The following is an 18,882-nucleotide window of genomic DNA, read 5'->3' as shown; positions in this document are numbered from 1 at the left end:
TTGTTTGTTAGATGTGTTAATTCTACTCCTTGTTTTTTTTTGTTTTTTTAATTATAAATCAAAGTTTTATTTTATAATATTAATATTTAATTTGATATCAGAATATTTTCACACTTCGTATATGCAATAATAGCAAGCAAAGTGAAGTAAATCTTAACAGATAAAACTACGACAATATAAATCACGAGGATGAAATAGCAAGGAGATAAAGGTCAACGATCAAGATAGAAGAGAAAAAAGTCAACAGTGCTGTCAATAATTTACGAAGGTGGGTACAGCTCAATGTGAATTTAGGATGTTTAAAGAGTATCATAATAGTTATTTTTTAAAATATTTTTATTTAAAAATAAATTAAAATAATATTTTTTTTATTTTTAAAAAATATTTTTTATTTCAGAACATCAAAAAAATAAAAAACATAAAAAGAATTATATATTTTTAACAAATATTATTTATAACGCAATCCAAATGATCTGTTAAAGCAAACCCTACCCAAAACCCTACAAGGTAACTCCATAAAGTATTGTTTACTTATGTGTTTAGAATTGATTTTTAATATTTTTAATGATTTTAATATATTGATATTAAAAATAAAAAAAATATTTTAATATATTTTTAAATAAAAAACATTTTAAAAAATCAGAATCATTCATCCACTGTATCGAATACATCCTAAAATCTGAATCACCTTTTATTATCGCTTTCACCCAAAAGATTTCTAATTATACTCTTCTTAACCCATCAACATCTGGCAAACCATTTCTTTAAGCCAAGCTCACTCACAGTCCTCGCTTCACTGATAAATAGAAAAACATCGAAAAAACACAACCAGGCTCTCTCTCACTTTCTCCTCCAATGGCTACCACCTGCACATACACTTTTGCTCTCTGTCTTAGCCTCGCATTCTTCATGTGTAGCACAGCAGCATCTTCAACTGAAGCTGATATCCTACTTTCTTTCAAAGACTCCATTCAAGACCCCAAGAACTCTCTTTCAAGCTGGTCTAACAGCTCAAATGCCCATCACTGTAACTGGACTGGAATCACCTGCTCTACTTCACCTTCACTCACTGTAACTTCTCTCAACCTTCAAAATTTGAATCTTTCTGGTGAAATCTCTTCTTCAATCTGTGATTTAACCAATTTGGGTCTTCTCAATCTTGCTGACAATTTTTTTAACCAGCCTATACCTTTACACCTCTCTCAATGTAGTTCTTTGGAGAGTTTGAATGTCAGTAACAACCTCATCTGGGGTCCTATCCCAGATCAGATTTCTCAGTTTCAGTCTCTGAGAGTTCTTGATTTTAGCAAGAACCATATTGAGGGAAGGATTCCAGAAAGCATTGGCTCATTGGTGAAGTTGCAAGTACTCAACTTGGGAAGCAACTTGCTTTCAGGTAGTGTTCCTTCTGTATTTGTGAATTTCACTGAGCTTGTTGTTCTTGATTTGTCTCAAAATTTGTACTTGATGAGTGGTGTTCCTAGTGAGATTGGGAAACTTGGGAAGCTTGAGCAGCTTTTGTTGCAAAGTTCTGGTTTTTATGGTCAAATTCCTGATTCTTTTGTGGGTTTGCAAAGTTTAACCATTTTGGACCTCTCACAGAACAATCTAAGTGGTATGATTCCTCAAACACTAGGGTCTTCTTCTAAGAACTTAGTGTCTTTTGATGTTTCTCAAAACAAGCTTTTAGGGTCATTTCCAAATGATATATGCAGCGCACCAGGCCTTAAAAACCTCGGTCTCCACACTAATTTCTTCAATGGTTCGATACCAAACTCCATTAGTGAATGCTCTAATCTTGAGAGGTTTCAAGTTCAAAACAATGAGTTTTCTGGTGATTTCCCAGGTGGGTTATGGTCACTAAGCAAAATAAAGCTAATTAGAGCTGAGAACAACAGATTTTCTGGTGCAATACCAGATTCAATGTCAATGGCAGCTCAATTGGAGCAAGTTCAGATAGATAACAACAGCTTCACTGGAAAAATTCCCCATGGTCTTGGTCTGGTTAAGAGCTTGTATAGATTCTCTGCATCTCTTAATGGTCTCTATGGTGAATTACCTCCGAATTTTTGTGATTCTCCTGTTATGAGTATCATAAACTTATCCCACAATTCTCTTTCTGGTCAAATTCCAGAGATGAAAAAGTGCAGGAAACTGGTCTCCTTGTCTTTGGCAGACAATAGTCTTACTGGGGAAATCCCTCCATCCCTTGCCGATTTGCCTGTGCTGACTTACCTTGATCTTTCTGATAACAACCTCACTGGTTCAATACCAGAAGGGCTTCAAAATCTGAAGCTTGCTCTCTTCAATGTATCCTTTAACCTTCTATCTGGAGAAGTCCCCCCAGCTCTAGTCTCTGGACTCCCTGCTTCATTCCTGGAAGGAAATCCTCACCTTTGTGGCCCGGGATTGCCCAATTCTTGTTTTGATGATCTGCCAAGACATCGCAATTCTGCTGGTCTTAGTTCATTGGCATGTGCCCTTATATCTATAGCATTTGGTCTGGGAGTCTTGCTTGTTGCTGCTGGGTTTTTCGTGTTCCATCGATCCACTAAATGGAAATCTGAAATGGGTAGTTGGCATTCGGTGTTTTTCTATCCTCTCAGAGTCACAGAGCATGATTTAGTCATGGGAATGGATGAGAAAAGTTCTGTTGGAAATGGTGGAGCTTTTGGTAGAGTGTACATTATATGTTTACCAAGTGATGAACTGGTTGCCGTGAAGAAGCTTGTCAACATCGGGAACCAATCTCCAAAAGCATTGAAGGCTGAGGTCAAGACATTAGCCAAGATCAGACATAAGAACATCACTAAAGTTCTTGGATTTTGCCATTCAGAGGAATCAATCTTTCTAATTTACGAATACTTGCAAAAGGGGAGCTTAGGGGATTTAATTAGCAGACCGGACTTTCAGTTGCAATGGAGTGATAGGTTGAAGATTGCCATTGGGGTTGCTCAAGGATTGGCATACCTTCACAAGCATTATGTCCAGCATTTACTTCACAGAAACATAAAGTCGACTAATATCCTCCTGGATGCGGACTTTGAACCAAAGCTCACAGATTTTGCTCTCGACCGAATCGTGGGAGAAGCCTCATTTCAAACAACTGTTGCTTCAGAATCTGCAAACTCTTGCTACAATGCTCCTGGTACACTTCTTTCACCCCTAGTTAGTATTTTGTATTTACAGCTATCAGATTGTTCTGTCACGTGTTTAAAATTAGCTTCACAGATCCATATCGTGTGTGTTCTTTGAATTGTTCTCTCATTAGCTGCTCATTGCAGAATGTGGATACACAAAGAAAGCAACCGAGCAAATGGATGTTTACAGCTTCGGTGTGGTGCTTCTAGAGCTGATAGCAGGCCGACAAGCTGACCGAGCAGAACCAGCTGACTCTGTTGATATCGTGAAGTGGGTTCGGAGGAAAATCAACATCACAAATGGAGCTGTCCAAGTTCTTGACTCTAAGATATCAAACTCTTCCCAACAAGAGATGCTAGCAGCTCTAGACATTGCCATTCGTTGCACTTCAGTGCTGCCAGAGAAACGACCATCAATGCTTGAAGTCATTAGAGCACTTCAGTCTCTAGGCCCAAAAACTCACGTTTCAGACTCATACTTGTCCACTCCCGAGGAGAACTCAGTCCCAGTATAAATATTCGAAACAGAAGATTAGCCCTCTTTGTTTTTCTTTGCTTCTCGTCTTTGCATGTAAATGAAACTTGATTTCATATATCTCGTTATGACTTTCCTCTTAAAAAGAAAACATAAAGAAAAATGTGTCAGTTTGTATGATATTCTCTGCTCCACCAGACTTTGGGTTTGGGGTTTTGGACCTTTCGGCCAGGACAGTGATCGAACAAGTTAAAACATCAAAATGCTTGGGCAAGTATTTTAAAAGAACTAATTGCTAGCTTGCTCAATGCTAATGGTAAAAATCTCGACTCGTTCCATGACGAGACATGATATTAGTTGTTCTGAAAATATTTACAAGTTCACAGCAGAATCAGGAGTGGAAATTTGAGGAATTTGCCCAAGCATGAATATGCTCATGTCATTTACCACACCCTTTACTTCGGTTTGGAAAGCCCGGAAGAACTAGGTTTACACAGTGGGGATCCTCTTTCTTCTTTGCTAAAGCCCGGAAGAACTAGGTTTACACAGTGGGGATCCTCTTTCTTCTTTGCTAAAGCCCATCCCATTTCTTTATGTTCGAGTTTAAGACTATTAAGTGGAAATCACATGTATTAATCAATAACCCTTTGTATTCTAATTGCTTTGTTAACGGGAAAATAGTTAATAATTCGTGGAGGGCTTATGGCTAAATAACTAGTTAATTTGTGAACTTTTTATTTTTTCTTTGTTGTCATTACTACTAGGGTTTTTGAAACTGTTTACAACACCACCTATATTTTTAATTTTAATACTTATTTAGTTTGATTCAATTAATTTTAATACATAGTTTGATTCAATTAAGTATAATTTTGGTCGTTTATTATTTCTGTGTTTCTTGAAAGAAACGATGGATGACAGGGAATTGATTTATAGCGTAATTGGAAATACAGTCTTTATAAATAAATAAATATAATTTTAATACATTTAAAATAATATTTTTCATCTTTTAAAATTTATTTTTCACATTAGATAACAAAAAAAAAATATTTAGTAAGCATTTATTATAATTGTCAAATTTGATTCAAAATATAAACCCAAATCAACCCAACCCAACCCAAAATAATGTTGTTATAGTGACTTTCCTTGAAGAAAATAAAATTGTTTTTTCACTAAAACTAAAACATAATAGTTTTAGAAAAAAGAGCTTTTTCTTTTTAATTAAAGTTGACTCCATCAAGTCTCCACCAAGTAACATATTAAGTTTAAATATCCAAAATGGTTAAAAGAAGACAACCCAAACTAGACTCTGGGCCACCAAGCCACCCTAAGCCGGGTTCGATATCGAAGGCAACCATCTCGTTTTTAATTTCATTTTTAGGAACAGACCCACACGAGGTCCACAAGAGCCAAAGAGCTTACAAACTCGAAGTCACGAGCGGCGCCCATGGACTCCCCCCATCTCATGTCCAGTCTTGACCCTCTGACTAGCAGCTAGTGCCATGTCCTGCCAACGCCTGCGAACTGTCCATCTCTGACACCGTGAAATCTGACCACTGCTTTCTTTAAACTAAACAAGACTCCCAGGCACGTAAATGGTGATAATGTATTTTTATTGAATTAAATTAATATTCTCATCCGAACAATTCATAGCAACTAAAAAACTGTAGTTTACAAGAAAGCAAATGGCATGGCTTCTGCTGCTGCATTTGAACAAACCTGAAACCTTGAATCATCTTTCACTGTTTATTTTTCAAGAGTGATTTTTTTTCTTCATATTTACATTAATAAGAAGAGAATTAAGAGAAAAGAAATGATGTACAGCAAGATCAACTCCCAATCCTCATGCAGACCAGACCTCACGAAGAAGTTCATACCTTGCATTTGCCATCGAATCCCCTGCTGTTGCATATTCCTTGTGTTTTCCATTTCCATTGGCCATGATGATAGCTGGGGATGATGGCAATCTTTCAATTATGGACGTAAGAGGTGAATCTAATTCCTCCAGCTCCTCGTCACTGGTGTATCCTTTCCTCTGCACAGCAGATACATTCCTGGACAACTGAGACTCGGTCCCTGCCTCTGAAACTTTTTCTGCCACATGAGCAGAGGAGGGTGGTGTGTACACAACTGGGGCAGCTGTATAAGGGAAGTTTCTGGCAGCATCTCCTAACAATCTCCACTCCACGGTACCCTGACAAATGTCAAAAACATGCACCGATGGCTTATTGCATCAGTTTCTATATTTGTTGTTTTTGCTTAGTATTCTGACATGAAGGCAAATGTGCATATAATATAAGCCAATGAGGTAATATCAGCACCCTTGTAAAACATAGGGGGTCCAAGAACTCCAAATAGGTATTCTTTCATTGTTAAGCATGTTATCTCCGACGCTTGACAGTATTATCTCTAAAGAAGACAGCTCTCCCAAAACTATCCGGCTTTAAACATCAAAATGAAATTGAAATGACAGGAAAAGAAAGATTTACCTCGGAGTTCAATGCCTCCAATACAGCTCCAGGGACAGGATCTGGGCAGAACTCATCAGGAGTAAAATTGCAGAGTATCCGCTTAACTAAGGGAAGACCAATTGATGGGCACACCTTCGAAACATAAAGGTAGAAAATCAATCAGTTGTGAACTTAATTAAGTCAAAGGCTGTGCAAGTAACATATGTTTCCATGCAAAAGCAATAAGACTATAAAATCAACCTCCTTCCTGATTGATCGGTCCATTAGCATGTCTTTTGGAAGCATCAGAAGATCGCTCAAGTCATTAAGAAGAAGGAAGGGTTTAGCTTCACCATCTTGCTTGTCATCATCCTCGCTGCCATGCTGATCTTCTTTCAAGCAATCATCAGCATTGATCCCAAACATATCAGTAAGCCGCCTAGACCAATTACCAACCTGCATGGAGAGTCAGCCACTGATGTTTTAACACTTGTAGAAAGTAAACTTTCAACTTGATTTTGCAGAGGAATATGTGATGCAGAAAAGAACCGCATCAAGCTAGCAAGGCTCCACTCTGTATGTTTAAGCCTAAAGATTTTCCATTGGTACAGCACGCTTATCTAGCAGAGCTGTGCAAAGTGACATGTTTAATAAACTGTTTGGCCAGAGTGATGAAAACCACCTCGTGCTATTTAAGCTTCACTGAGTATGTTTAAGCCTAAAGAGTTTCCATTGGTACAGTACGCTTATCTAGCAGAGCAGTGCAAAGTGACAAGTTTAATAAACTGTTCGGCCAGAGTGAAGAGAATTATAGTCATCAGAATAGTACTCGCTATTTCAAGCAATTGTAAAATGGACGAGGCAGTAAAATCATTTTAAGGCTGTACTAATACGTACAGAATTTTTGAGTTGTGCCCCAGAACCAAAGCTCAAGTCTCCAGCAGGAATTGGCAGAACCTTGGAATCTAAGATAGGATCCGAAACAGGGTCAGTTGGAATCTCATGGGCAGACTCGCGCAGAATAGCATTGAACATTGCTACATCTAGCCTGGCAACACACTGTTCCATAACCTGTGAAACGAATTAAATTCCAAGTAACCCACCCAAGCCAAGAGTTGAGAACAAAGCCAAAACCAGACTACAGTCAGCTAAAAATTTATGAAAGATGGGATATTTCTCGGGCTTGAACTTATAATGTCATGCGTGTAAGACTGAAATATAGAAACTGCAGGTGAAAAGGAAGGGCGAACAACTAGAAATACTAAATACCATTCTTGCAATGATGGGCAAGCAACCACACTCATGACCTCCTGCTCTAACAGGACATAGTCGTTGGAGAGCATCCTGGAAAGCGTTCTTCCATAAGTTGATAGAAAAGCTGCCTTGCTGCTGGTCACCCAAGGCTGGTCCATGCAACCTTCCAGTGGTTTTATTGGAGGACAAATCCCCAGTAGGAGATTGCATATGTGGAGTCAAAGCCTGAAAACATCAGAACATAGAATAAAGTTTACCAAGATAAATGAATTTAAAATGTAAAGGTCGTAACATGAATGTTGGTATAGTTTGTAAGTGAATAAAAAAGATTTATATCCCATATTGGAAAAAAACACTCCCTCCAAGATGTTTATAGGTATTTGTAGGTGCGAGTTTTTATTGTGTAGTAAATTAAGTGAAGATCATGATAGATTGGCTCTTCTAGTGGGCTTTATAATGCTATTATATGATTGACTCTAAGCCACTCTTTATTTGTTTACATTCCCGAACAGTTTTTCTAACAATGAATTAATGAAAATATGATTATTTACTAAATGAAGTTAAGGCCTGGAATTTATTTACTAAAAAAAATGAGAGAGAAAAAAAGGGGTTTTCAATAATTATGGTTTACCTACAAGCATCAACAATAAAATTATAAAATTTACAGATCCCCGCTCTTTCTTACCTGCCACCATACAGATTCAACTACACGGGAAAATATCCATGATTCAACTCTTTCTAATGCAGCAGTAAAGGTTCCTGTCTCCTGCCAATCATCAGCAAACTGCATAAAACCGTTAACTTGTTTGCTACCAGAACCACCCTTCCATTTCAGTGCTGTAGGCTTCCCTTCACTTTTCTTGCTACCCCCATTGGACTCAGCAAGCCTTGCAAGGGGACTTGAGTGCCGTGAACTTCCAAATGCCTGAGAAATGATCTCTCTCAGCACAATTGTGTTGGACAACCAAAATGTTAACCTTCACAAACAGAACGAAAATCTTATTGGTCCACTATGAAAAAATAGCTACACTTGGAAACAAATTTTAATATAAAACGTGATATTTACTTGCCTTGGAACATCATTACCGCAGGACTTGGAAATCAATACAAGTCCAGAAACAGTGTTTCTGGCAACCGTAGCTCGCTTAACTAGAGTCCAATGCTTGCAAGCATGAATGTAGAGTCTGGAAAGGCGTCTTGCAGGTGTGTGCACCTTATGTGCTGAGCTCCCATGTTCTGGGACTACAGAATAAAGTGAAATTTCAAGAGCAGCAACTTCTCTGAGCTCTGCTTCAAGTTTCCCGATTCTCATTTCCATGTCTTCAATCCTTTGATTTAATTCTGCTTCATCCTCATGTTCACCATTTTCTTCAGCACCATCTGTTACGTTGTCAATTGCAACACTCTGAGTCTGAGTACCATTTGTGGCCTCATCTAAAAAATCTATTTCTTTGACATCTTCTGCAGGCTTATCATCAACTCCTTCAGAAGATTCTAATGAAGGTTTAGGAGGAACTCTCATGTCTTTAGAATTCTTACCAAAAGAACTTTTCGAAGTAACTTTCAAAGGCCCTTTATTTGTTTTTGCAGGTTTTTTAGGAGTGTTATTTACTGCTTTAGACCTAGATATACTAGTGTTGCGATCAGATTTCACCCTTGATCCACGCGGGGGACCGCTTTCTGATAAATTCTTATTGGAAACTGTTTTTGGGACTATCGAAACGTTTTCTACTTTCTCACCCTCAGCTGTCACCGAATCCCCTTGAGATGATACAGAATCTTGTGTTGTCTCAGAATCCGACTCATCTTCCTTCCCCTCCTTAGCTTCTCTATCTAAGTCATCAGAATAGTCATCTGAAGCCTCATCCTTGTTCACTTTGGCAATCATGGAATCGGCTTTTGAATCTTGAGGAGCCTCCTCAGACCTGTTGACATTATCCATATAATGTATAACAAAGCTATCACAAACTTCAGAGGGCTCTGAGCCCGTGTTCGAATCACTTACTAAAATAGCACTGGAGGAGTCTGGTATAGCATGCAAGGATTTAGATTCAATCCCCTTCGTCGTTTGATTCGGTTTACGGTCTCTCCGTTCAGTTTTTCCCGAGCGCTTCGACTGATTATTACCGGGAGTTCTTCTCTTGTCACTCTCTTTCATTCTTAACTTGTCTCACCTCCTCCCTTCCACAACAAATGAGCGAGCGAACGAGTAAGCTACGGTCAACAAGAGAAAATATCGTTAACCAACCAGAAAATAAATAAAAAATATTAATTAAAGTTCAGATGGTTAATGCTATAATCCAGATTCATAATCACACCTAACTATCAATCATAAGCTGACTCCCTCAACTTGTAACAAGCGAAGGAAACTCGTTCTAGTTTCTGCAGAGCAAAGCCTGCAATAAGAAAGCAAGTTTCCATAGTTTTAGAAGCTAATATAAATAAAACTTAGTCTCAGTACACTGACCACTCCCACCCACAAAAAAAAAAAAGAAAAAAGGAATAAAACTAGCTGGCTCAAAGTAAGATAAAGTGAGAATAGATATTTCTGAAGAAGAACGACACCGTTTTTATTTTATTTTATTTTAAAATAGATCCTGCATCACATACAAAAACCAGTTGTTCTCCATTGAAAATAAAAATAAAACACAGGTAAAAAGAGCATCAAATCCAATCCAATTTCAAGCATTCACTATAATCAATCACCTTCAGAAAACCAGATCTACTACACCATCACTAACTTCTCAAACAAACAATAAATAATCTGTAACTGTAACCTTCAACAAATCGAGAAAACACAATGCACTTCGTCTTCTTTAATTAATGGCTCCAAAAACGACAGCAAAGGACTGTACGAAACGGCTGGGGAAAGCTAAGCAGCTGTTGTCGCGGTTAAAAAACAAAAGTAATGAAAGAAGAGGTTACCGTATCGTCTTGTTTGCTCAGCTTCCAAAAAATGCTTGCAGAGAAAGATAAAGAGAGGCAACAATGATCTTCCTCTCTTCGGGATTATCACTTTGTCTATAAACAAATTAGTGAGAACTACAAATATTACCTTTCATTTTCTCTCTCTATGTGGTTAAAACGGCATGTGAACTGGAAAGCTTTATACTGCAACTGGAAGAGAGAGAGAGAGCTATAGCAGTGAGTGAGTGCGGGAAGCTGGCTGGCATTTAAAAAGGTGAGGGCATCATTTTTGCACGGACATGTTTATGACCGGGAAGAGGCTGTCGGTGGGAGGGAGGTGACTGGGGATAACCAGTTTGGGGTTTGACGCGTTACGTGGAAGAGTTTTTCGGTATACCTAAACTGCCATCTCTCGTTGTTTCACTATTAGATAATTTTGATAAAGTTTATTTTTTAAAGTATTTATTTTATTTAGAAATATATTAAATATTTTTAATTTTTTTTAATATCAACACATTAGAATAATCTAAAAATAAAAAATTAATTTAAACCAAATATTTTTTAAAAAATAGCAAAACAATAATTCAAAAGCAGCGCTGAACTTACTCTTAGAATTATAGTATATATTTTCAATATAGTAAGGTTGTGGATCAAAATAGAGCATGTATAGTAAATTTTAGGACTCTGTTTTTTCAGCAATTTAATCAAGAATTTTTCCTTTTTTTTCCAAGTTGGTGGCATTTTTAATTTTCTCTGTAGGATACTAGTTTAGTTAAAAGCTAGTTATTTATGGTAAATTTAATGAAAAATTACATTTTTACAATATTCAATCATAAAAAAATAGTAAAACCCAGACTTGTTTAACCATAAAATTTAGATCCGAGAGAGATCAGATTTTACCGAGTTTAATCTTAGAAATCTTGAGTTAATTTTTTTGAGTAGATAACTTCAAAAATTAACTGCGATTTAAATACTTTTGAGAAATTGTCTGAGAAAAATAAAAAGAAAATGAAGGGATCGTGGACAAAACAAGGCCATGATGGTAGAAAGCAAATAGTTTGGGAGGAGGAGGGTGTTTCGGGTATTTAAATGTTCATGACTTTAGACAGCCATTAATTTCTTTGCCTTTCACGTCAAACAGCAAATCTCTTGGAAGATTTTTTTCCCATTCGAGATAATCTAGGACCACTGCATATAATTTTCCGTATTAAAAAACTTTAATCCAATGTCTGACTGGGTATTGAGATCCATGGTCTCCACATTGCCATAAATTGTTGTCACCAACTCAGCAATTTAATCACTGTTTTGAAACCTCATTGTAATTATATTTTTTTAAAAAATATTTTTTTATATTAATATTGAATATAATTTTTTAAAAATAAAAAAAATATTTTAATATATTTTAAAATAAAAATTATTTTAAAAAAAATCCACCACACCCTCGAACAAGATCTAAATTAAGTCAATTCTGATAAGTGTAACTCAACTGATCATGCTCTATGTTTGGTTTGTTTTCTAGAGATAATTACTTCGAGTTCTACAAACCTCAAAGCTGACTTGCATAGTCGTTAACTTCAGGGCTCGTGAAATTAGTCGAGACGCGCACAAGATGGTCCGGACACTGACGTTAATCTAAAAATATTTTAAATTAAGTGAAGTTGATTTTATTTTTTCTAAAAAATTAAAAACATTGTTATTTTAATAAAAATAATTAAAAAACAAATGAAGTTTAACCGAATTATAAATTAATTCAAATTTATTATTGTGTCACGTAAAGTGAATTCCCTTTTATATTTTATAAAACTTGCACAGAATAAGTTTTGGATTGCGTAATTTAATAATAATAATTATATATACTTGATTTAATGTTTTTTTTTCCTTGGAATTGTTAGCTACTGAAGGTTCAAGATCAGTCCCCTTCACGTGGAAAGGGTGAGTTTAGTCATGCGATCACCTCAGCCCAACTGTCCAAGTGAAACAAAAGGTAATTTCACGATAAAAAGCTGCAAGCAAATTTTACAGTCCTTCTATTACTCATCCCTTGGATACTACCCAAAATAACCCTCATCGCAAATCCTTTATCTTTAGAATTTATATAAAAAAATGATGATGATGATATATATATATATATATATATATATATATATATATATATATATTACTGAATAATTTAAAAAATTTGTTTTTTTAAATTAATTTTTTAGTATTTTTCGATTATTTTGATGTGTTGTTATAAAAAAATAATTTTTTTAAATAAAAAATATTATTTTAATATATTTTTAAGCTATGTAAAAACAATATTTATCACACTATCAAAGAACCCCTTAGAATAATATCATGATTATGGAATGTTTATGTAGTTATATTGATATAATATATGTGTGTGATCTTTTCAGGGTTTGTTTATAGTTGAGATTGTTTTTTAAAATATTATATATTTTTATTTTAAAAAATCATAACATCAAAATAATTTAATAACATAAAAAAAATTTCAAATAAAAAAAATAAAATTAATTGAAACTCGAGAGCAAATGAACTTTGTGTCATTTTCTACAAGGCCACTGAATGTGAGTGATAGACGAGGGCACCGTCATTCGTGTCATTTTCTACAAGGCCAGCTGAACGCACCGACAATGACTTTCTATTTAAGAGAGAGACCCATCGTTTTTGTAAACAATGTTGCTAAAGAGATCTCTCCGCCTTTCATGTCACCTTTTACACAAAAGCAACAGTGTAGCTAGAGAAAGAAGTAAATCTTCACCTTTCCACAAAGCCACAGTTCATCTAGAAAGAGGAGTAAAATTGCCCATATCTAGGATGCATCCAATTAGCAATCATCTGTGGATCTTTGTGGCAAAAACCCTAAATAAACCCTATGTTTATTTAGAACGAGTCTACGTGACGGTCAATATTGATTTACCATCGTCTAAGAATTTTGATAATTATTAATAACAAGACATGGTACAGTTTCTGCCAAAAAAAAAAAAACGGATTATGTCTTAAATTTATTTTTAAAAATCACCAGTTCAAGTTTCATAAATTTCAGGATCATCGGAGACTTATATGATTATTAACTTTAGGGCCCGTGAGATTAGTCGAGGTGCGCGTAAGCTGGTCCGAACACTCATGTTAATCTAAAAAATAAAAAAAAAAGAGATGGGTAGGCTAGAAAATTGTGTAATTTCTTTTTATTTTTTTTATAAACAATTTTACCCTCCTCTTAGATAAATTCATATTTTTAGAACTTGATTTGGTAACTATCTTAGTAAAGGACTTGGATCGCCGAGTCAACCTAGAGTTATTCGATCAATTATTTTTATTATAACAATATAGTTTTATTTAAGAAAATTCTCTTTTAAATTATCTACCAAATCTGATCAACCTAACTAGGTCAATTAAGTTTCATTAATTTAATATTTTTTTAATTTATCTAAAATTTCCGTTTCATTTTAAAGGATAGGGAAAAGTTTAACAATCAAGGTTCAATCCACGACCAGCCAACTATTTTGATTCATATTAATTGGAAAATGTTTAGAGTCTTGGTCCGTTGTTAGTGGAGTTAGTGGGAATATTGAGGTATATATTATGACATTTAACAATGCTTAAACAAAATCATTAAATCAGCTATTCTGGCTACTAAGTATGTTTGTATACAAACACTGCATTTGAATCAATAGTTAATTAAACCACAGGTCACGATAACTGCCCCCTCCCTACCAGGCTTGATGATGCAAGAAAATTCATTTATTAGCACTAAAAATCATGATGTCGTTTACAATCACCTGCTACAAGACCTTGATCAAGAGAGCAAAAAGTACATATGACAAAGTTTCCTTGATTTTAAGACCTTGTTTACATCAATGAAAGAACTGTCAGTGAAGGATAAACCTGCTGATCGACTGAACATCGTCGTCAAGCTTGAAATGAAGACAAATGATGTTGAAAATGGGTGCTGATGTTATATTTTTGTAGTCCAGTTCACTGGCAGTGCTAGGTACCATGTCAGAATCACAACTACTTCTTGTAAGAAATTTGAGGAAATGATGCACCATGGATTTCATCATTTGTTCTCATTAAATCTTTGATTATAGCGGGGTTATCCAGTTTAGAAGCTGGGATTTTTTTGTTGACAGGGATTTGCTGTGCCATATTACCAGTGTGGTTCTTTCCCATAGCTCCTCTCATGTTTTGTGACAGAATCTGCACAGCTTGACTTGCTTGTACAATTGTAAAAATTAAAGGGAAGATATATATATAGATTCTTGATGTGTTCAGCTAGGTATATTACAAATTAAACTTCATGATCATGGCTTCCCCACATTTTACAACTTTTTGGGATTGTAATAAATGTACAGATTGATGCTGTTTTCTGCGAATTCCAGAGGCATATTAAACTGCGAAGGAAATGAAGAACCCTAGACACTTGCAAGGAACATGCCTAACATCAATAAAAGCACTTTAAACAAAAGGCCTTTGGCCTATAAATAATAAGGAAAGGGCAAAAGAAGAACAAGAAAGGAAAGGAAAGGGATCACTTGCCAAGCAGTTTTGGTGACTTTTCTTCCAATTCATTCAAGGACATTACATGATGATGTCCTCGATCTCTAATATTATTATAATTTGTAAATCATATAACATAAAGCCTAGATTGTCCAGTTCTCCGGCAAACCTTGAATACGTACAAAAGTTTATGGAAATAAAATAGCAATTATTTTTTAAAATATTTTTTTACTTAAAAATCTATTAAAATAATATATTATTTTAAAAAATTATTTTTAATAATTAGTACATTAAAACAATCCAAAAATATATATATAAAAAAATTTAAATAAAAATAAAATTTAAATTTTTAAAAAATACGGTTTCGTGCTACCAAACATACACGGGAATAACTTTTATAAGAGAACTAAATATTTATATTTCTTTTTTGTTAATTGATACGAGATGAGAGTCCATTTTATCAATGACCATTCACAGGCTGACCCCATATCCTTTGTGGTGTTTCTTGCCTCCTTTTCTCTTTCGGCAATTCTGATGGGGTGGGGTGTAAGCAAGGTTTTTGAGTTTATTGGGTCATTCTTTTGATTAATGATCCTACTAGATGTTTTTTATCTGCCATATTCATCCAACTCGCAGATGCCAGTTGGTTGGGACTGAGAAAATGAAGAGATAAGGATTTTCTTTGTCATGCTTTATGTTCATTTCTGTTGACGACAGCTTGTGTTCCAATTCTTCTTCTGTCCTTGCTGCTGCTCTTCTTAACAGGGTCTGCTTTCGCTTTACGAATTAGCATGACCAGTTGCATAAGATCAGCCTGGATGCACTTGCTCCCAATCGGCGAGGTTGTGCCTTCAGCTCACCTACAGTAAAGCGAATTTTCTTTCATAACCAGAGCAATTTCTCTGTTTGGTTAGACTATTTATGTTGGTAAATATGTTGTGTAATTATTTTTTGATCAGTTGAATGATGCATCATGTCTCAAATTACTCTGGGTGTTGGACATAACTCTTAATAATTCCTAATTTTTTCATATGTCATGGAAGTCTCCTCCCTAGGGCAAACTATCAATCCGGATGTACTCTTTCATTTGTTTCGAAGGGTGGTTGAGACTTGAGATAGGTTTTCTGTTAGTTTCCCGGGCTACCTTTGGGCTTGTACGAACCAATCGAAGGCCTCTTTTGTAAAAGCTTCAAAATGGGTCCTTTTCTCTTAGGGTTATGAGAAAGGAAAAAAATATTGATTGGTTGATAATACAAGGTGTTGAGAAGCCATGGAGCCTTTTGTAAATTGCAGTTGCTGGTGTTTCTTCGACATTTCATGGGAAGTAATAACTCCTAGGAGCAACTGATATTTAATTAGAGGAAAGAACAGAGGTAGAATTTAGGCAGATCAAACATTAGGTCCAAGATGTTTAATTTTTTTTTCAGTTTTAGAACCTTGCATCAGTATTTTGCACCATAGAGAACTAGTCAGAGATTTCTAACTTCAATTCTAAGACAGAACATGATAATGACACACTTCCTAACACGCTATTACAACCATGTATTATGACATAACCATAACCAAGTATGCCTAATATCACCAACAATTAACACGCAAGGTGCACAAGACCTAGAAGTTGAACAGCCTCCCAGGTCGCAACTAATACAAAGATTGAGCTCACCTGAGCTCAAAGAAATCCCAATCAAGCAAACAAACAATTATTAAACCACTCCATTAAACAAGGGAAGAAACCTTGTTATTCGAGGCAAATATAGGTCCAACAATGAAAGAAAAACTGTCCAAAGCTGTAGTAATAATAAGAGCTTCAAAGAACCCATTATATAAACTTAATAATTTAAAAATAATAAATCAAAAAATCAGAAGAAGCTGAATTGTACAAGTGAAGAAAACCACAATCAAACAACCAAAACTAACAATTACTCAATTATAAGCGGCTAGATTTCACACTAAAAAAACTGTCTGAATTTATGCATGATAATTAATTGTGCCATTCACTGTGGTGTGTTATCATTCTGCTGTCCTGCTACCTGTCCACCTCCATATACAACCATCTCTAATAGGTAGCATCTCAGTTTTACTATCCATCTCCAAAGATACTACAAGCAGCCATTCTTTTGAAAAGTTCAGCTAGTAAATTCCTAAATGGATACAACAGCCTGTTCCACAAATGCTTTAATGGTATTATGCAGAGAGGACACCAAATTTAAGCAGAAGTTTATCATGCAACGCACCTACAGGACACTGTCTTGCCACACCCCTCTACATGAACCTTGCCTACCAAGGCAACTACCCGTCACGAATCCCCCATTTCCCTATAATACTCTTAACGAGTCATTTCTCCAACAGGCTTCTTGAACAGTCCAAACAGTTTGAAGTAATGCCTAACTAGACACCACCAAAAAGCACAAATGACAATGCAACAAATCTCCAGCAACCCTCTTGCTAACTTTGTTTTTGCAGAAGCATCCAAATGCACATCAAGAATCCAATATATTCACATCAAATAATGATTATATGCATATTGGGCACGTGAAAGTGAAACTCCACATCCAGGTTGCATTATGTAATTTCCACAATAGCATATTGCATCTTTCTGTCAAATAGTAATGAAACACCCAATGCCTCGATATTATTAGAAATCATAGATACAACCACGATAAATTTCCTGAAGTACTATAATCATCATGTCTTCAGTATCCCAAGTCCCAAATCCTAACCTGACCATAACCGAGTTATGAAGACTCATAATACCTCAAACATCAAATATGCCAGAAACATCATGGCAGAATTCTGGGTACTTATATCCTTTAATCACACCGGTATTTAGCCAATTCAAATTCAGTGATCCAGTTCATGAAGGAACTTTAAGTTAAATCCAACATGTTATCGAAATCAAAACCAGTTAAAAATTCTGACCAAAAAATTTCTAAACTGGTGTAACAGTCATGCTGTAATAAACATTTAACCAGGCTCCAAATAAGCACACTTTTCAACAATCAAAAAACCTTATTCGACCACACAATGCCAACATCAGAAAATATAACAACAACGAGAGAAAATCCCCGCATAGACATAATGCTCAGCAGCTCCAACCCATGAAAAGCTGCCCCGCATTGCATTTCAAACATGGTAATTAATTGATCAAAGGTACTAAAATGCTAATAAAAAAATGAATAAAAAATTCTCATTAAGAAACAAACAACTTACCTGACAAGTCACATTCACATTAACACAGTCAAAACTCAAATTCAATTAAAAGAAAGTGCATCCACACAGACAATTCAATTCACCAAATAACTGGCAAAGGAAAATCACAATGCCACCAGAAACATTAACCAAAAAATAAACTTACTTTAAAAATTATCCAAATTACAGAAGACAGTCAATCAGTCAGTCGGTCAAAAACCCTTTTTATTTGACTACATGTTATTATCAACAACCCCAGCAAAATCCCACAAAAGTTTGATAAAAAAACAAGCATACCCAGATCTCCAATTTCACTCAGAATCAGCAGAACCGGAGAGGCCCAACTTCTCCATCTGGAGTCGTTCAAGTGCTTTCTGATGAGCCCAAGTTTCAATAGTGAGATCAGGCTTAGCATTGAGACCAACGCCAAGGATCACAATCGTTAAGAAGCTGGTGATGTAGCAAGGCAACTCCCAATCTTCCCATTTACGAGACTCTCCGGGTGGTGGTGGGGTCCGATTGAGAAAGTGACCTTTGGGTTGTTCCTCGTGTCCCGGAGATTTCCATCTGCTGGGACCAGCTTTTGCGCCGCCGCGGGTTCGGAGGGCGCTGGAGATGCGGTGGCGGAGCATGGAGGATGCCGTTGTGAAGGGCATTATTTTGGGTTTTCTTTAGAGAGAAATGTGAAGAAAGCCCACAGAGACTGAGTTTAACGAGAGAAGTCTGTTTCGAAGTATTTTGGAAACGACGCAAAACAGCGTCGTACTGTCGTCTAAATGTGCTTTTCTTTTTCTTTTACCTTTTAGGAATGGATAAACATTTTGATTGGACAATTATAAATTGAGATTTATTTTAAAAAATTATATTTTTTTTCTTGAAACAATTATGTGAATCATTTTTGTATTTTTTTTCTCCCTTGAGTGTATAATTATAGGGAAACAAAAGTGAAATTGAGCATTCCTATTAAAGA

General features: G+C 35.7%; 3 protein-coding genes across 8 annotated transcripts; 1 reads left to right on the top strand and 2 right to left on the bottom strand.

The window, feature by feature from the left end:
- Positions 1-724: 724 nt before the first annotated feature.
- Positions 725-3,795, top strand: LOC7468961 (probably inactive leucine-rich repeat receptor-like protein kinase At5g06940). The gene is made up of 2 exons (XM_002323267.4): positions 725-3,148; positions 3,285-3,795. Exons 1-2 carry the CDS (start codon positions 856-858, stop codon positions 3,653-3,655), a joined length of 2,664 nt encoding a protein of 887 aa, XP_002323303.1. The 5' UTR covers positions 725-855; the 3' UTR covers positions 3,656-3,795.
- A 1,413-nt stretch (positions 3,796-5,208) lies between these two features.
- LOC7468960 (uncharacterized) lies at positions 5,209-10,482 on the bottom strand. Of its 6 annotated transcripts, none has more exons than XM_052447966.1 (10): positions 10,372-10,478; positions 9,635-9,712; positions 9,322-9,530; positions 8,387-9,241; positions 8,002-8,293; positions 7,332-7,541; positions 6,960-7,133; positions 6,324-6,518; positions 6,102-6,215; positions 5,209-5,806 (listed from the first exon to the last, which is right to left on the bottom strand). In XM_052447966.1, the coding sequence occupies exons 4-10, from the start codon at positions 9,202-9,204 to the stop codon at positions 5,456-5,458; spliced, it is 2,154 nt and encodes a 717-aa protein (XP_052303926.1). In that variant the 5' UTR covers positions 9,205-9,241; positions 9,322-9,530; positions 9,635-9,712; positions 10,372-10,478; the 3' UTR covers positions 5,209-5,455. The 6 variants fall into 6 exon arrangements, with proteins under 6 accessions (XP_052303926.1, XP_052303925.1, XP_024443497.1 ...); XM_052447965.1 differs by having other exon boundaries at positions 10,242-10,475; XM_024587729.2 differs by having other exon boundaries at positions 8,387-9,530; positions 10,372-10,482.
- Positions 10,483-18,057: 7,575 nt separating this feature from the next.
- On the bottom strand, positions 18,058-18,643 carry LOC7468959 (uncharacterized). The gene has a single exon (XM_002322659.3). The coding sequence runs from the start codon at positions 18,566-18,568 to the stop codon at positions 18,224-18,226; it is 345 nt and encodes a 114-aa protein (XP_002322695.1). The 5' UTR covers positions 18,569-18,643; the 3' UTR covers positions 18,058-18,223.
- Between the last annotated feature and the right edge of the window lie 239 nt (positions 18,644-18,882).

The sequence above is a fragment of the Populus trichocarpa genome, chromosome 16 (assembly GCF_000002775.5).
Source record: "Populus trichocarpa isolate Nisqually-1 chromosome 16, P.trichocarpa_v4.1, whole genome shotgun sequence".
Classification (NCBI taxonomy): domain Eukaryota; kingdom Viridiplantae; phylum Streptophyta; class Magnoliopsida; order Malpighiales; family Salicaceae; genus Populus; species Populus trichocarpa.
This window is presented reverse-complemented; position numbering and strand designations above follow the sequence as displayed.